The 19,588-nt window shown below is 48.7% G+C and overlaps 1 protein-coding gene across 1 annotated transcript; it reads left to right on the forward strand.

Moving 5' to 3' along the window:
* Positions 1-2,896: 2,896 nt before the first annotated feature.
* LOC311526326 (uncharacterized protein) lies at positions 2,897-4,207 on the forward strand (the record flags this gene model as incomplete). Its single annotated transcript, XM_084639230.1, has 1 exon — positions 2,897-4,207. One exon carries the CDS (start codon positions 2,897-2,899, stop codon positions 4,205-4,207), a length of 1,311 nt encoding a protein of 436 aa, XP_084495356.1.
* Positions 4,208-19,588: the final 15,381 nt, after the last annotated feature.

A 19,588-nucleotide genomic window follows, 5' to 3' on the forward strand; every position in this document is an offset into this window, starting at 1 on the left:
TCACCTTTCCATTCTAGCTCCAGGATCAAAACCAGAGGGTGTGAGGATGTGACCTGGCTGCTTGCATGAAACCTTCTCATGTACTGGAGATGAGTAGCACTAGGGTAAAGGCAATGTGCTGCTTGTAAGATTTCTTTGCTTCCCCCCTATAGTTATGATTTACCATTTACATTGCAATTAGAAAAAAGAACAGGAGTACTTGTGGCACCTTAGAGACTAACAAATTTATTTGAGCATAAGCTTTCGTGAGCTACGGCTCACTTCATCGGAAGCTGTAGCTCACGAAAGCTCATGCTCAAATAAATTTCTTAGTCTCTAAGGTGCCACAAGTACTCCTGTTCTTTTTGTGAATACAGACTAACATGGCTGCTACTCTGAAACCATTCCAATTAGAGTGAGACAAAATTTCAAACAAAACTCCTTTTAACTGAAAAATGCAGATTCTGGTCAACTGAAATATTTAGTGAATTTGTGTCCAACTTCACAAATTGTTTTGGTAAAACAATATGGAAAAAAAATCCAAAATGTCCAAGTGATTTGTTTTAACCATTTTTAAATGAAACATTTCAAACTTCTCAATTAGAAACAATTCTTCATTTCAAATTTTACTTTGATTTTATTTTTAAAATTGTAAAAAAGTTAAAAACCCTCAGAAACAAAAGGTCAAAAGAAATGTGGTGTTCGCCCTGAAATGATTCTCCCTTCCCTCCGCCCCCATCCTGGCCACCATTTTTCGGTTCAGCCACTGAACCAAAACCTTGGTCATTCTCAGAGCTTTAATTCCAACAGCATCCCACAGGCGCCATCCGAACAGAGAGGGAGGAATAGTCCCTTTGCACTATAGAGTGTAAACTTACATCTTAAGCCCTAGTCTTGCAGTGAGGTCATGGAAATGAACTCATACGGCCATGCAGAGCCCAGCTGAAGTCACTGGGGGATCCACTCCCAGGTTGCTCATTGCAAAGTCTAAACTGTGGACAGCTGATGCGAGGCTGGGCTGGGCATTGGAGAACTGGTGCCAGAGTAGAGTCCCAAGAAGCATGCATCTGTTTTTGCTCAAATGAAAAGTCAACCATTCAGGCCTTATCTCAGGCAGTCACTGTGTCAGGATCATTCCACATTAGAGTGCATTCCAGGCTGCCAAAAGCATCCATCACTCGGACACAAGCTGGCCTGCCAGCTGAATCAGCGTCCAACTGAGGCTGAGGAAGACGGCGGAGAGAAGTGAAATGTGATGGTCAGCACAGCGCGATACACAGGCAACGGTGCCCGGGAACTGGATGGATACAACAGCATGAACCCAGTGTCTGTGCGCTTCTGGGGCAGATGGGCTGTGGTTTTGTTTCCCTTTGGTTTGGTATCAGTACGAGCGCCATGCATTTCCTTCCCCGGGGCTGGAGCCGCAGGAGAGCCTTTGAAGGGGAAAGGCAAGAAGAAAAAGTCTAGTTGAATTAGACCATTTAGTTCAACTGTCTCGTTAAGAAGGACACCCCCTTCTGCAGCACTTGGCTCATTCCCAGGGGGCCTCGCCTGCTCCCCAGTTACTATAGCAGCCCCCCACATTAGCAAACAGTTGACACAGATGCTATTTTAAAGCAGTTCCTGTTAGCATGGCCATGGCACCCAGAGCAGAGTGCCCCCCACCCCAGAATGGCCTATTGCCCAGTGGTTAGGGCATTCACCCGGTCTGCCGCATTCAGAGCAGGGACTTGATGCTGGGTCTCCCACATCCCCAGGGAGTGCCCTCACCACTGGGCTATTGGCCATACTGGGCTGGGGTCTCCCCGTCTGACCCAAGGAACATTTAATTCCTTAGACCAAGTGGAACAGCTCCAGCAGGAAAGGCTGCCTGAGCGAGCGCCCAGCTCGGAGGAAGGTTTGGTTGCAACCGATACGTTGCGGCACAAAGTTTTGGTTTCACCTAATCTGCATTTGCGGATGACAGATTTCCCCAGCGGCTCTACTCCTCTACTGTCCACAGTGCAGAGCAGTGCCAGGCCAGTTCTTTCCCGGCGTCTCTTCACTGCACCCCACTGCAATGCCAGCGAGGAGAGGAGGTCGGGGTTGCAGTCAGAGCATTGTGGTGAGCCCTCCCAGCTCAGTCACACTGTGAGGGAACGCCCGGTGACCATTCTCCCAATCGCAGACCCACTTCCACAGGCCTGGAACTGCCGCAGCAGCATCTACTTCCCCAGACAATCCCTCCCACTTGCAGTACGGTACGATGCAGTAATGCAGCCGCATGGCCAGAGGTGTATTCAGGGCGCGGCCGCAGCAGCGCCTGGGACAAGTACCGTGCATGGAGGTGGCAGGACAGTTTGACAAGGAGCTGCCTGCGGGGTGGCTGCACTCAGGGGCCGTCTGCATCGAACCCTGATCCGACACAGCAGCACTATTTGTATCCACATTTCTCCAGGCCTGCAGTGGCCTCAGCTTTTGCCTGTTGACAACCGGTACTTCAGGGAAATTGCCAAGCCAGGTCTGAGAGCACAGAACACCCTGCTCTGAGAGACGTCTAGGCACTAGGAAGCGGCAGGTTTTGCAGAGCAGATTCTATAGCAAAGCTTGTTGTTCCCTCCTACCATTAGAGAGAGGGGCAGGAAAAACCAGCCCTGTATCTGAAAGCAGCGCATGGCTGAGGAACTTTCTGATTTCCCAGAAGTATTCTTTACAAAACAGAAATGCCTAAGCAGCTTTTGTCTGCCTAAGAACTTGATCCCCACTGGGCTGCAACCGTCTTAAGCTGCCTAATTTAATTTCACCGGTGTTCAGAACACAGCCTAGTTATTCTTGCAGTGTTTGCTAGTCGCTTCTCCAGAAAGTATGTGCTCTTTTCTCCCACCCTTTCTTTAGGAACTGCAGAACATTTGATGTGGGGTTGGGGTTCTGATGGGCCATGTTCTTTCTTATTATTTCTCTGTTTACCTGTGCAGCGAGGATTGGCCGGGGTGTGAATGTGTCCGCATGCCCTAGCGTTTGCGAGTGCTCTCCTGACGACACCATACACTGTAACAAAGCCGGACTGACAACTCTTCCTGCAGAACTAGCAGCATCTGTCGTCTCTTTAAACCTGTCTAACAATTTGTTAAGGATTCTTACTGCCAACACCTTCCGAAATCTGACTGTCCTCCGCAGCCTCTGGCTGGATCGCAATAACCTCACCTTCCTGTACCCAGGAACCTTTAGTGCCCTCAGCAATTTACGGGAGCTGGATCTCGGCTGGAATTCCCGCTTGACACACCTGCATGCTAATACTTTCAGGGGACTCTCCAGCCTCATCAGCCTGGATTTATCTAGCTGCAATATCTTCGAAATCCACCCACTGGTGTTTTCGTATTTGCTCTCTTTACAGGTACTTGACCTAACATCCAATAACCTGCGTTACATCCCGCAAGCCTTCAGAAGCCTGTCCAGCCTCACGAGACTGTCTTTGGAAAGAAACCACATCGAAGCCATAGGCCGAGATTCTCTGAGGGATCTGAAAGCCCTGTACGAGCTGAACCTCCGGAAGAATCGGATCTGGAGGATTCAGAATGATGCCTTCGCAACACTAAACAGGCTGGGGGTGTTGGATTTAGGACACAACCGTATATCTGATTTGCCTAATCAGCTTTTCAATGGTCTGATCCAGCTCAAGACCATGCATCTGGAGGCCAACAGAATCACCAGAGTCAACTGCTCTTTCAACCGCCTGCTTAACCTGAGAAAGCTGTATCTGAACAACAACCATATCTCATCCATTTCCCACGCAGCCTTCTCCCATTTAAAGAAGTTGCAATTCCTTCACTTGAACAAAAACAATTTAAGATCCCTTCCCAAGCGCTTGTTGGCAGAGCTGCCGAAGCTGAAATATGTCTTTCTATCCCACAACCCCTGGAACTGTGACTGCAAAATGCTTTGGTTCCCTACCTGGATAGCAACATACGAAGGGGCGGTTGAGGGGATGCAGTGTGCCTTTACAGTGCTTCACAACCAAACCCTGCTTGACGTCTTCACTCACAGCGAATTAATCAGCTGCTCAGTACCACCTGGGCTGGCAAGTGCAGACAGGTGCGAAGAGACTGATGTCAACACTGCTGGCATGCCACATGCTATTTCTGACAAATTACTTTGGATCACACTCACTTGGTGTGCTTGGCATTTGGCAGAGATACTGGACAAATCATTTTCTGGACGTGGATCAGATGTTTCAGCATTTTTTCTGTAATCTGTTTATAAAAAGCGAACAATGGATTTAGTTGCAGGAATGTGCCAAGATTTTGTAAATGAATAAACTATTGACAAACACTGTTTACATCTTGCTATTGGCATTGCAAAACTAATTACCACAATGGCTAAGGTAACAGGATTCTAACAGGACGGTAGCATTCCTGAGGGGTGAAAAGATCAGGTTATCAAGTTCTGTGCCAGGGCTCAGGCTGTTAATCTGTATTAACGTGGCAGTGCATGAGTGGAGAGAAAGACTGCTCCAAACAGCACTATCCTTCACACGAGACAAAACCAATGTCCCTTTTGCTGGTTTCTCGTTGGCATCCAGGTGAAAGCTGAAGATCCCACTTTTGGGTCGGTATTTCCTACTTACAAAAAGGTTCTCATGTCCTTGTCTGTGTGAGTTGCTGTTAAATGTAGTGTCTTCACCATCAGCCTGTGATGTCACTTTGCACAATGCTTTGAGATGCCCCGAGTAGGAGCATTCCTATATATATCTCAAGCTCTGTAGTTTAGAATTAATCAGGTTAACACAGGCTTTCCTAGGGATACAGAACGTCGTCCTGTGCATCTGGACAGCGCTTCCCATATTGGGCACACTAAAAAGATGCAAATAAATGTCCCAGCACATCTCAAATGTCTATAAAACCACTTCAGTCATTTAGGGTCTACTTAAATGTGCAGTGTTTTCCCTCAGCTAGTACCCGGGAATGCGATACTGTATGAAACACTTCTACAATAAGGATTTAAAAGAGTCAGTGTAACGGAGCAACAGCGCCTGCATGCCTGTCACAGGCCTGGGGCCTAAAATGGTATTTTCACGCTCAGTCACTCTGTACAGTATCTTAAGCCTCATGAAGCACCAAGCCTCTGTTCGGGTGCTTGAAGACGTGACCAGGGCGCAAGCAGTCTAAACCAGGTTGGCCTGGTTACTTTTTATCAGTAAATACCCAAGACAGTGTAATTTTGTCTCCCATATTCCCAAACAGCATCTCCAGCTTCAGGGAGTTTCCACAAGCCCCTGATGGTGCCGCAAGACCCCTCCCCCACTATGTGCGCGGTGCATTCTTTCCTCCCCGTCCAAGAAATTAGCCTCATTTATCTTCCCGAGAAGAATTTTCAGTGTGCGTGGGTGTTTAAAACAACAAAGCCTGAAGCCCATTGCTGGCCAGTGGACCCACTATTGGAGAGCTCTGATGTCCTCAAAGTCCCATATTTAATACTAGCAGAATTGCACGGACTTGAAATAAACCTTTTAAACTGTAAAAACCAAACCAACCTAGAAGTAATTGCCTATTTAGTTATTAGATATTGGTGGGCTTGTTTTCAATCTTTATCTGTGTCTGTTCCTCTCTCAGCTCTGTGCCGGCTGGCCTGGTTTGATTTACTGCCTTTCTACTCCCAAACGCCCCCTGCAAACCTGCTTCAAACATTCCATTAATATCTCTTGAAAACTGGCAACCGGCCACCATCGGACAGGAGGCTGCTCTCTGTGGAGACTCAAGTGAAGCAATGGGCCCGGCACAGGAATTCTATAAACAGGATCAGTCAGAAATAGATTCTGGCTGGACTGCAGAGCCTGGCTGCAGCTGGGAGACCGTATCAGAAAGCATCCAGTGTGCCCTTTTGTGAACTCGTCCACTTTCTACACGGTACTAACCAGACATACCTCGCCAGGGCTCTCCACAGACAGGAGGCTAACTGCCCTAGGGGACCCCTGTAGCCCCAGCTTCTCACCGACACACGGCAGGGTGCAGCTCCATAAGGGAAGGCAGAAGTGGCCTTTCTGTGATGACCACCATCTTTGTCCAATAGTTAGGACTGAATCAATGTCCTTCAGAGCTAAAATCATGGGCCAGGCTGTGGAGACGCCAGGCGTAGGTTTACACTAGAATAAAGGATCTGCAGCTGGCCCAAGTCAGCTGAATCAGGCTCACGGGACTCGGGATGCAGGGCTATCTGACTGCAGTGCAGATGTTTGGGCTTGGGCTGGAGCGTGGGTTCTGAGACCCCATGAGGGGGAAGGGTCTCAGAGCCTGGGAACCAACCCGAGCCTGACAGTCTACACTGTTAGTTTAGCCCCACAGCCCCAGCCCTGGGAGCCTGAGTCAGTGGCCTCGGGCTCCGAGACTCAGTGCCGCGGGTTTTGTATTGAAGTGCAGACGTGCCCAAAGAGACAGACTCACACGTAACACATTCACATCCTCTGCAGACTGGGCTTAGGGGCACACAAGACACACCGGTGCTGGGCTGGCTGTGTGCCAGGCTGGGTCCCTAGTGTACAGCGGAGCAGCCAGCGGCCCCAGAGGCAGGGCCGCCAGTGGCCCAAAGGCACTCATGCAGAAGCAAGGGGTCACTAAGGGTACGTCCACACACCACTGTCAACCTGGGTCTGTGGGACTCAGGCTTGTAGATTCGATGTTTCCAAGCCCAGGCTTGAGCACCCGCACTGCATCGTAAACCTGCACGTACAATCGCTGGGCCTGGGTCCCACCGGCATGCTAACACGTCCACACTGCACTACGCAGCCTTTCTGACTCGGGTCTGCGCCGCGAGCTACGTCCGCACTGCAAAAGTCACAGCGGGATTCGGGCTCTGTCCCACCCCGCCCAAAAGGGCCCTAGGTCCTGAGCACTGGCTGACCCGAGTCAGACCGATTTGTGTGTGGATGGAAAGGGGGCTTGGCCTCAAACCTGAATCAGAACCGAGGCTTGGTGTGCAGTGCAGATGTACCCCCAGGCACGCTCCACCTGGCCACATTACTACCCCAGCCCCAGCCCTCCCTCTGGAGCACGCCTCCCTTTGCACCAACACTCCCGTGAGAATCTGCCAGTGCCAGGAGCCGCAGCACAAGACCTGGGTGCAACCTGATTGGAGAGAGGGGCAATTGAATGGAAGGCAATTTAAATAAGCAATTACGGCACTCTCCCATTCGTGTGCAGCACTCTCAGGAAGTTTGTTCCACAGTTTTAGCCACAAGGTTGTTGAAATTTGTGATGAGCCTTGAGCAGGACTTTGATCACAACATAGCACGCTTTGTATACAACACACGACTCTAGAGAGTCACTCGGCATATAAAACGAATTGAAGGAGATTTCAGGGGGCCTTCATAGATTACAGACTGATGATGCTACTGTCACCGTCTCAGTAGCAGGCTGGTTTGATCTAAATTACGAAGAACTGGAACCGCCCGAGGATAGAAGCAAAGTAAGATTTAGAAAAACTATGGAATAATTCCAACTACTTAGCCAAAATGACTGACCCGAGACAGAAACCAGAACAGGATACAGAGGCTGTGGGTGATGGAACATAATCCTCTTCGTCTAGCATTTCAACACCAAAGATCCAGATTTCTACTTCAGATCTATATTTTCAAAGAAGAATGAGTGGCACAAAAATGTGAGATTTTACTTCCAGTTTTCTACCAAGACAGAACAGTCAAATTCAGCACGTTGTCAATTTTTAAAAGCCCTGTGCTCCTTTGCAGGCCTCTGAGCATCAGTCAAATGCCTTTAGTATTGGAAATTACAGACTAGGGTTCATGCTAAAAAGCAAACATGCTGGTAAAAGTGTGTTCACAGCTAAGGGCAGGTAGCTGGAGTGGAAGGAGTAATGAGTTAATAAACTGGGAACTTAGTTCTTGTCAGCATTTCCTATTGGACATGTGTGTGAGGCTTTCCCATTGTCGTGTGTAAGGATTAAACATGCTTACAAAGTGAAGTGCACGATGTGTGTTTTGTGTTTCAGTTCAAACAGCTTTCTTGGTTTTCTTGCATTTTCTCAGAAGAAAAGCCACTGGGTGGGCAATATCCCAAGCCTGCCACAATCCCACCATATGGGGCTACTTCTTATCCGAGAAGTGACCAGAAATCAGGAAAACTCCCAATAGCAGCTCAACCTGCTCCTCCTTCACGCTGCTTCAGCTTCCCCAGGGTTCCTGTAGACTAAGGATGTGCAGTGTGTGGGACTTGGCTGGAAGTCGTGCAGTGACTTCTGCCTCCAGGAGGTTCTGCTCATTAATATCAGAAGTGAATGACAGTTGTACCGCACTTGTGGTGTGAACATCTCCAAGCACTCAAACTCTACACACGGATTACAAACCGGAGGTCAAAATCTGCCCTCCACAGCACATGTAGGACTCCCAGGGACTTTGTTTGGAGGTGTGAATTTGGAAGGCCAGGGTTTTGCAGAATTATACATCAGTTTAACCCATACAGGTGTACACACATGAAAACAAAGTTTCTGCCAGTGAAATGCATCCATCTCTAGGATAGACGGCAACAGCCTTTCAAGAGCCCAGCAGACCAAAACACAGTGAAAATAGTATGTTTAGCCGAAACACCAGGAAATGCTTTCGTTCAGCAGACTAGAATCACAATTACACAGTTTGAATGCAGCCGGGACCTCCCTTACCGTACAGAGGGTGTCAGAGGAGGTTCTCACAGCCACTGTGCACAGGATCGAGGGGTTATGCTGGAGCTGGGTAGGAAATGGCTCACATCCAACGAAAACATTCAAGATTTCAAAAAAATTTCCTGTTCCACATTGGGACAAAACTGAGACCTTTCCAAATTGTTCAGGCAAAGACCCCCGAATAGACAAGAGCCTGGCGGTACCGACAGTCCCCTGGGATGTGGGAGACCCAGGTTCAAGCTTCTGTTCCAAATTAGGCAGAGCAGCACTGTAGGCGTAACAGAATCCCTCCCATCACACTGGGACCTTAATTCAGGACCAGTGACAGGGGAAGTGCCTACTGCATTGCTCCCAGCGCACCTAGGTTGTCTCAGGGAGAGCCCCAGCCAAGCCCATCACACCCAAGACGGGATGCTCGGAGGCCACGCTCTAGTTTCACCGAATTGTCTGTCTAATAACAAAGTTGGACCCTAACCGTCTCTACCCAGTGATCCCACCTGACCATTCCTAAGCAAGAAAAAAAAAAAGAGGAAGATCAAATGTGTTTGATTTGAACTCAAGCTAAACAACCGTTTCCTCAGTCAGGAATCTTGGCTGTTGGCAGTTTCTCGATTGAGGTTCTTGTGAGTTGTCGTCAACACCCCCTGCCCCTCACTGCACACGGCAGGACGCAGACGCAGCAACACAAGAGACAGAGCACTGGAAGAACAGAAGGTTTCCAGCTCAGCTGGATTGCAAAGAGGGAAACATCTCAACCGGGAAGTCAAAGTGGGACACAACAACTTTGCACTTCCGCGGCTACTTGCCAACTCTGCTGTTCGATACCTTGATTATTGCTCATGGGTAGCAGGGCGGAGCTGGAAAAAGATGACTCTAAAATCCTTAATTTGCTGCTAATTCATACATTAAGTCCCACGATTTCACAGCTGGATTGTGTTCCCTGCCAGCCCAGCCTTAAACCTGCTCAGTGAGTTAATTGGGAGGCAGTGCAGCCAAGTGGCTGGAGCACTGGACTGGGAGCCAGGAGACCTGGGTGGAACTCCCAGCTCTGACACGGACCTGCTGTGCGACCCTGAGTGGGTCACATCCTCCGTCTAGACAGCAAGCTCCTTGGGGCAACCTCGGACAGCTAAAGGGTTCTGTCCACGTGTGGTCAGACTGGAGGCAGTCCACGCCGTCCCATCGCCCAGCAGGAATTCTGGGGCCTTCTCACCCATAACAGCACCCCTGCCTCTGAGCTGCCTCAGCTCTCCTCCTGACACGTCAATCTGTTCCCTGGGCCTCCCCCCAAGTGCAGAGTCTGGTATCACCAGGGCAGGAGAGGTTTGAATGGGGGGAAACTAGTGCCCACTAACAGTAAGGGAGGGGGGGCCCTTTCCCCACCCAGGTTTGGCTCATGGCTGGAGGCACAGGCCAGAAGACAAAATGCTCCCCCACAGCACTGGGATAGCTGTGCAGCTCTCAGGAGTCCCCTTCTGCCCCAGACCAACAGCACTGGCTTTAGCCCCCTCCAGTCCCCCTCTACCATCCATCAGTCTCCGGCTGGTCTCCTCCACGTCGGCAGTGGGGGCTGGGAATTTGAATTTTCCATGCAGGCCGGCAGACAGGATCAGGGCTGGCTCCAGCTTTTTTGCCGCCCCAAGCGGCGAAGGGGAAAAAAAAAAAAAAAAAAAAGTCAAGCCTGGTTGAGCTGCCGCCGAAGAGGAAGAGAGGGACTGAAGGGCCCGCCGTCGAATTGCTGCCGAAGACCCAGACGTGCCACCCCTTTCTATTGGCTGGCCCAGGCACCCGCTTCCTTCGCTGGTGCCTGGAGCTGGCCCTGGACAGGATGATCAGAAAAGTTCCGAAAGGCCAGAGGGGACCAATCATAGAATCACAGACTCTAGACCGTCACAATGGTCCCTTCTGACCTTAGTCTGCCCTCCTGCACAATGCAGGCCACGGAATCTCACCCACCCACTCCTGTAACTAACCCCCTAACCTATGTCTGAGCTATTGAAGTCCTCAAATCATGGTTTAAAGACTTCAAGGTGCAGAGAATCCTCCAGCAAGTGACCCGTGCCCCACACTGCAGAGGAAGGCGAAAAACCCACAGAGCCTCTGACAATCTGCCCTGGGGGAAAGTTCCTTCCCGACCCCAAATAAGGCGATCAGCTGAACCCTGAGCTTGTGGGCAAGACTCACCAGCCAGACACCCAGGAAAGAATTCTCTGTAGTAACTCAGATCCCACCCCATCTAACATCCCATCACAGGTCATTGGGCATATCTACTGCTAATAGTTGAAGATCAATCAATTGCCAAAATTAGGCTATCCCATCATACCATCCCCTCCATAAACTTATCAAGCTTTGTCTTGAAGCCAGATATATGTCTTTTGCCCCCACTGCTTCCCTTGGAAGGCTGTTCCAGAACTTCACTCCTCTGATGGTTAGAAACTGTCATCTAATTTCAAGTCTAAACTTCCTGATGGCCAGTTTATATCCATTTGTTCTTGTGTCCACATTGGTACTGAGCTTAAATAATTGTTTTCCCCCTGTGATATTTATCCCTCGGATATATTTATAGAGAGCAATCCTATCTCTCATATCTTATGACTCTCCTCCCTCTATCTCGCACCTTTTCCCAAGTCTCTGGTTCCTCCCAGTCCCCCAAGCTTCTCCTCCCCTCAACATCTCTCCTCTTTCTTCGAGGGCTTGTCTACACCACACAGCTTTTAGCGACAAGGCTGTGTCGACACAGCCTTGTCGCTAAAAGTCAGCCTGCATAAACGCTCTTTGTTGGCATGTTCGCCGAAAAAATACTTCCAGCCCCGTGAGCGGCGTTAGCTTTGTTGGCAGGAGAGCGCTCCTGCCGACAAAGCCGTGTTCACACTGCCACTTGTGTTGGCAAAACTTTTGTCTTTTGTGGAGGGGCTTTTTTAAGTACCCGGGAAAGACAAAAGTTTTGCAGACAATTTCTCAGTGCAGACATACTCCCAGAGTCACCTCCCTTCACTGCCACCAGCTCTCGCCTTTCAAGCCTAGTTAAGTGACAATTAAAGTCTTCAACTGACGCCACTAGAGAACCCCAGGAGTTCGGCTCTAAACTTTGAGAACTAGCCCATGTTCCCTAATGGGGCAAACCAAACAGCCCCACATTTCGGGGGACAATGGATCTAGTACTGGCTCACCTCTGCTTAGAGCTCGACAAAAGCTCCTTGATGCTGGCCTGTCGCTGAATCCAGTCTGTCTGGCAGCATGACACACCCAAGATTCCTAGCTAGGGGGTTACCCTCCCAGTCAGAAGAAATCGGTCAGTCCCCCTGTCAGCAGAGGGGGCTTCTCTGCGAAGGGCCCTGCGTGTGACTACCACAGCGCTGACCATGAGTGGAACCTGAAGTGAACACAAGGGCCAATCCCCAAAGCTGCAACCAGGGGCAGTCAATAAGGGGACCGTGGGCCAAAGCCGGACCGCCAGACGCTTTTGAATGGACCCCAAAACCTTTTTATTTACTTATTATTGTTAATTTTTTTAAATTATTTTCTCTGGAGCCTGGACCTTGACCAAGAAATTTGGACCTTGACGAAAAAGAATGGACTACCCCAGCTGCAACCAACAGAAACCAAGTTCTCTCCTTTCCCTGCGGCGTTGCGCTGGAGTTTCCTTAGCCCTGGAGTTTCTAGCTGAAGATTTTGGCTTGCTCTGTGCTCCGGTTAAGGTCCAGTCTCACCCCAGGATAGTCTGTCCCTTCACATGACACTCTATGGCCCAGGCACCAAAGGTGATTTCCAGTTACATCTCTGGAAGTTAGGAGCTGAAAAGCATTTGGGGGTCTGGGCCAAAGCACTTAGCAGCTGTCCCCTGGCGGCACTGCTTCGTTTGCCCCTGTTGTGCTGCAGACTCAGGGACTTCCCTCATTATTTTCAGGTTCTTTTACACTGACCGTTTCAGATCTAATTATTCTGCTCATAAACCAGAGCTCTTCCCACCCACTGTTCCCCACCACAGCAGGCCTGGGAAGCCCACTCAGCCCCAGCAGACTGGGAGGACTTCCTTGAATATAAGTCAGACAATATGGCATCACCAGACAGGAAACGGGGGGCTGAAAACAACAAAATGCAGAGCCTCCCTCCCCATCTCTCTGCTGTTTATGTAAGTGTTGGTACCATGGCTCCCCGGACACCCAGCAGCCAGGCCCCAGACGCTGCATGTTCCAGACACACTTGCTAAACACACGTTAACAAGGCTTTCGTGTTCCCCCCTGCCTGAGAGAAGGCCATGCAGGGAACAAATCTTATTTAAGCAACAATTAGAGCAGAGAGACAAGACCCAGAGGCTCCGGAAAGCAGCTCTGGGAACAGGCCGACAGATTCCTGCCAGCTGGCCTTGCCCAGCTCAGCACAGCTGCCTTCCCCACCTTGTACCCCCCCCCCCATTTTCTCCTGACGCAGTGATGAGAGAGAAGCTGCTAACTTAGCTTGTAAAGTGGAGCAGGAGAGAAAAGTTTGCTGTGAGTGCGAAGGGGATACAAGTGCAGAGACTTCAGACCTGGCATTTGCCCTTATACAGTCTAAAGGAGCTTATTAACTCTTGAGTTTTGGCTTACTTCATGTTGCAGCCAGGTACCCTCTTTTGCAGTGCATTATGGGAGTGAGACGCTAACACTGGGTCCGACAAACCGGCCCAATGGCACGGAAATGTTGAAAGCCTTTTGTTCTGGTTTCAGAACGAACCAACTTTCATTTCTGAATCTTTTCCAGAGAATATTTTTTAAACCAAAACATTTTCCGCGTCCTGATATGGAAATGGGCAATGCAAAACCACACCTGGAAACAAACCCAAAAGCCCTGCTTTGGTGGGCAATACAAAACAAAAAAACCTCAAAAATTTTAAAAAGAAAAACACGCTGTCTAAACTTTGCACTTACAGTTTCTGTGGAAAGCATTTTGATTTTTATTTCAATCCCTTTTATTTCCTGAGCTTTTTTGTGAAACACTGTCTCGTTTTTTAAAAAAAGGGTCATTTTTGGTGAAATATTGTTCCACTCCAACACTCCCCAGATTTAACAGAATTTCCTTTGTCCTTCTAAAACCATGGCTGTTCCATGGCCTGCATGGCTGATCATTTCTCACTTACTGCTCTCTGCCACTGCAAGCCCAGTGACTGCACTGGAGTCGACTGCCGCTGGAGAGAGCAGGGTTGGTGCAGGGCCTTAGATGCCTGCTGCAGCTTCCCACGGGGTTTAAGGCCAGAAGGGACTGTTATGATGATCTCATCTGCCCTCCTGCATAAGCCAGGCCACAGGACTTCACCCAAGAATTTCTGCATCGAGCCCACAACTTCTGCTCCTAGAGCAGAGCTGGTAGAAACCGTCCTCCCCAGCGTGCGAGGCCTCACCCAGCAAGCTGCCGACGGGCTTTACCATGCAGGCTGGTCCGTAGGGTTGTCCCCACGGCTTGGATAAACAAGATGCTACTGTTTAACCGCAGCCTCAGGTCACCGCTGCACAAAGCCAGTCGCAAGATCAGACCACAGCTGCAGGGACACACTGAGCCTGCCCCAGAAAAATTAAGGCCCAGCTCCCCCTGGTGTCCTAATGGAGCTGTAACATGTGGGTCATGCCAGTTATGATTATTGTTATCCTTGTTATTGGCTCATCTTAGCAGGGAAGATTTCTGCAGATAAAGGACCCGGGCCCTTTGGGACACTGACTTCTATCAAGTTTAGTGTAGACAGGCTCCCCGGGTCTCCTGAAAGGGCAGCGTAGCTCAGCCTGATGGTTCAGGGGGTCAGACAGGCTGGGAGAGCAAGGGAGGGAGAACTTCATGTGCTTATCAGGCCATGGCATCCTCTCCGCTCCCGATGGAGCGCCACACCTGTGCTGCAGGAACGGAGACAGGCTAGGGGACACGAGATCCCTGCTGGGCTCTGCAGCGTGACGACAGCTCTGCTTCCCGAAAACAAACGGCGCATCGGGGATACTCCCGCTGGAGGCCTCTGGGGACGGTGTGTAGCCACCCGCCACAGAGAAAAACAAGCTGCGTCCACACCGCGGCAGGTGGCTAGACGAGTCAGTGACAGGCTCCTTTCCTCCTGCAAGGAAAGGCGCAGGCCGGGCGAGGCAGTGGGACAGTACACAGCTAAAATAGCCACGTAAACAGAGGCGCAGCTTGCGCGAATAGAGCCCTGGAGAGTGCGTTCTCAGGTACGTACCCACCCCACGCAGCCGTCTTTGCTATACTTGCCTAAGCCTGCTTTGCCATCTACACGACTGTTTATACACCTGGCAGACATACTCTATGGGCCGCAGAAAGACACGTGCAGCGTAGACGTGCCTATCGATTGTAAACTCCCTGGAACAGAGGCTTTTTTGTTGTGTTTGTACAGCACCTTGCACACTGGGGTCCTGGTCTGTGATTGGGGTCCCGGTCTGTGATTGGGGTCCCAAGGTGTTACAGACATGTAACAGTAACGTTCACTAGCAACAACTGGCAACCAGAGCCCAGACCTAAAATCCCCCACCCCGCAGAGATCAGAATCTAGATCCAAATTTTGTCGCTCCAGCCCCTGCACTTACCCGCTCCAGTCCATCTCTGCTATTCACTGAGGTACCAAGCAACATATCAGGGCTCTGCAGAAGCCCTTCCCTGGTGCAAAGAGAATGCACACCAAGAGAAAGCAAGAACATGGTGTATTTCCCATCCAGCAAGGGGCAGCCTACACTATATACCTTGCTCAAGGTGTTAGCATGTAACATACCCATTGCACAGCCTCATCCAGCGACATGTCGGCCCTCAAGCATACACTGTACCTGAGGCCAGGGACAATCTGTTAGTTCTGTGTTCATACATCACCTACAGGAACAGAGTCTTAGGCCATGATTAGGGCTCCTAGATGCTACTGCAGATAAACACCAATCTCTGTAGGAAGATCAAGATTAAACATGGTTTCAGAACACTTTGCCCTTTGCTGCCTACTGCCACCCCCTGGTATGCCATCACCTTCCGAGTTCCTCCTCTGCAATAACAAGACCATTCGCATGAGACTAACATGGCCCACCCCATCACACCAGCAGCTCTCAGATACCACTGGCCCTTCAAGTAGCAATCAGCTGTACCCCTCTGTTACACTGCACCCAGTTTATACTGGGCTGGAGAACAGAAGTCACAAGGCTGCTGCCTTGAGCAGCACGTGGGGAAAGCAAGAGAATGAATAATTACACTGAAATGTTCTATTTTAAATTGTTTCCCTGACTGTAGCAAACTCAGCTGATTTCAGTACTATTGCTCCATGTACTGGAGGGATAGCTCAGTGGTTTGAGCATTGGCCTGCTAAACCCAGGGTTGCGAGTTCAATCCTTGAGGGGGCCATTTAGGGATCTGGAGCAAAAATTGGGGATTGGCCATGCTTTGAGCAGGGGGTTGGACTAGATGACCTCCTGAGGTCCCTTCCAACCCTGATATTCTATGATTCTATGTGTTAGCTGCTTCAGCTTTGCTTTCAATAACCTGAGGTTTGTTAAACCCAGCTATAATATAGGGCCGCTCTCGGTTGCTTTTCTTTTTGGACCTTGCATCCAACTTCTATAGGTCAAGGATCTGGTTAGACTCATCGCAAAGCTGGAACTCCTTCACCACCACAAGTCTGTACAGAAAAGCACACACAGAGAATTACTTTTTCCAACTGACATCTCATTTGGGGCGTGAAGACTCAATATGATACACAATGTAATCAGCTACAAGCGAATGTTTTATGAACATCAGAAGATCACCCGTTGTCCGAGAGATCCAGAGTTTGAGGTCTGCAGTCACCAATAGTTATCGTGTGGCACCAATCATTCTCCTGCACATGGTCCTGCCTATTTAGGAGAAACAGCAGCTGATGAACAAGCAGCAGAGCATGATGGTGTTGGATCATATTAAAGAAGTTCTGTATTAAAATCACAAATGAGTTTGATTCCCCATAATTAGTAATACCCTAGAATTTAAACTAAGAGCTCTCTTGGTTTTTGGTGCTGTTTCTCTCCCTCTGTGTGTGAAACTTGCAAGCTGCTAATTGTGTTAGTACATTCTAAGACAGAGTCTGTTCTCAAAGCAATTCACAGAGAGAGAGACTCAAAGCAATACTCTAACAACAGAAACAGCACCCAGAGACTCCCCGCCCTTTTGTTGTATTAACAATTGTGATTAAAATAGAGATAGAGGATGTATGTGGATGGATGCTTGGTGTGGATAATAACTGAATGATCAGGGAGGTGCCAGCCTAAGAATCCAGTGTCCATTGGCTGAAGAAGGCGTCAAGTGGAAATAACCAGAGGACCCCCGGAGGGCAGACTGAAATCCACCCAACAGCCTCAAGAATGGGAGAACCAAAGAACAAGATAACATCTGGCAGCACAGAGCCATCAGGAATGTGACATCTGCTGATTGATTCAGCAACAGCATGATGAAGCAATTCCCATAGACTGGCATAGGAAGAAATGCCTATAAAAATGGACTCTAGAAAGTGAGAACTTTGGAGTCTGATTCTGCAAAACAACTTCCAGGAGCGTCAGATGAGCATCTGACAAGGCCCTGCTCCCTCCTCATGTCCAGGCCACCTGGCCAGTGGCTTGGCACAAGCAACTCTAAGGCTGGTAACTATGATAACCTTGCAGAACGTGTGTATGAATGAATGTGTGAATAAATATGGAATTGAATGGAATGTTATAGCTGTAACTAACTGCTTACTATGATTCTTTCTGTATTCACAATAAATGTGGTATTTTGCCTTTCCCCCTTTAATAAGATCCTGCTGGTTTTTATTTTATTGGCATAACAATGGGAGCCCTCACATCCCCACCCCATCCTACCCTCTTCTCTTGCACGCTCACACACTCTACTTCATGCCACTGAGAGAGAATGGCCATTAACATCTCTTGAGTCACGTGGCATCTCTTCTTTAAACTGTTGATCCATCGGGGAGGGCAGGAGACGGAGGCTGGCCTGAGTGGAAGGAGGTTTGAAATCACAGAGGGGTGCAGTGACTGAACGGGCTGTCTTCCAAACTGCAACCAAAGCGGCAGGATTTACACATTCGGTTTAAAATCGTATTTTGACTTCAAGGGAGTAGTTTTACGTTTTTAACATTCATCTCCCCCTCAGTAAGATCCAAAGACATGCCTGGGAAGGCCAGATGTTGCCCTTTGTTTGTAAGCACAACACAACCTGTCAATGTGAGGATTGGATAGTAAAGATTCACTATTTGGAATACGTTGGGAGCTACAGATGGGGATTGTGCGTGTTCCAGAGAGGCAGCTCGGTCCAGAGCATGGGCCGCGGGGCACAGGACTGGGACTCCTGTGATTCAGGTTCCGATTAAAGGACATGCCAATTCCAAATGGCACCAGATCCTGCCAGAACAGATGCAAAACCTGCAGACCCATCTCTGCTGCTACAATGATCAACACCCCCCACAACACACCTTTCAAGATCCATGGGTCCTGCTCGTGCCTATCGCAATGTACCTCATCCATTGCAACAGATGCCCCAGTAACAACTATGTGGGTGAAACCAGACAGACAATCACTACGCTCCGAAATGAACTCTCACAAAAAAAATGATGAAAGATACAAACACCCTGTCACCCGTGGGTGAAGATTTTCCCAAAGTGATCACTCTGCATCCAACCCCTCAGTCCTCATCCTCAAAGGAAACCTGCACAGCACCTTCAAAAGATGAGCCTGGGAGCTTAAATTCATTACTCTGAACAGGCACACTGGATTTATGGCTTACTACAGCAATCTGTAACCCCTTAACCCCCTCCCACTCCGCAGCTTTCTTTCCCCCTCTGTGACCGGAGAGGTATTAATGGGCCACTTCACCTTGAATGGTGCCTTGAAATGTGTTAGCTACTTATGCTAAACAGTCTGTCCCACCTTGTATTTAGCTGCGGCACTCTGAGTCCATTTCCAGACCAAAAAAAAGCTCTGTGGGGCTCGAATGCTTGTCTGTCGCACCAACAGAAGTTGGTCAATAAGAGATATTCCCTCCCCCACCTTGTCTCTCCGATATCCTGGCACCAGCGTGGCTCCTTATGAAAAAAGAAGCATTTTCATTGCAATTCAGATGGAATGAAAATGAAAAATATTTTTCTAATGTCCGTTTTTTGCATTTTATTCCTGGTACTTTTCCTTCCCCCTCACAGGGGCAAAATAAATAAATAAATAAATAAATAAAAATAATTTTTTTTTAAAAAATGGGTTCAAATCAATCTGGGGAAAATTCAGGTTAAATCTGCAATGAATTCAGACAAGAATTTTTCATTATGTTAAAAAAATTGCAGAAATGAGTCCCTATATTTTTCAACCAGCTCTTGTTTTGACTCTTCCTCTTTGGAGAGGTGAAGCAACTGGATGCTCTCACATAAACCACTTGGAAACACATTTGAAATATACTTTTTCATTGTTAAGTTATATTCGAAGTGTACTTTATCTCGAAGAGATGGTGTGTGGACAGTGCAGCAGGACTGGAAAGACAGGAGCTGGGCGCAGCACAATGGCATTTGGAGGCTAGCAGTTTAATTTCACTTTCAATGCTCACCGCTCAATAAAACCTCTACAGCACTTTTTAAAAGCAAATGGGAAATGAGGGGTTTTTTTTTACATTTTTGTTTTCCTGCTCTGCTGTGAGTATCAAAGCGTTCAAGGTTATTTAAAAGGTCAACTCTCCATGTAGTCATTGCTCTGGTCCTTTTCATCCTCCTACGACATTTTTGCTATTATTGGGTTGTAATAAAAATTTGACTTTAAAGATGAATGTACATTGGTTACATATGGGTCTGCTGCATCATAGCAGGCCAGGGCACCGTTCACAGGTAATGAAAAGCAGGGTGAGGTTTTTCTCGGCAGAAGAATTGTGGGAAGAGGAGGAAGATGCAGTTGGCTTCAGCCCATTTCAGATTCCTGCAATTGACCCCTCGACTCACTCTCCATATTGTACATTGCTG

This window comes from Lepidochelys olivacea (assembly GCF_965140295.1).
Source record: "Lepidochelys olivacea isolate rLepOli2 genome assembly, chromosome: 9".
Lineage (NCBI taxonomy): Eukaryota > Metazoa > Chordata > Testudines > Cheloniidae > Lepidochelys > Lepidochelys olivacea.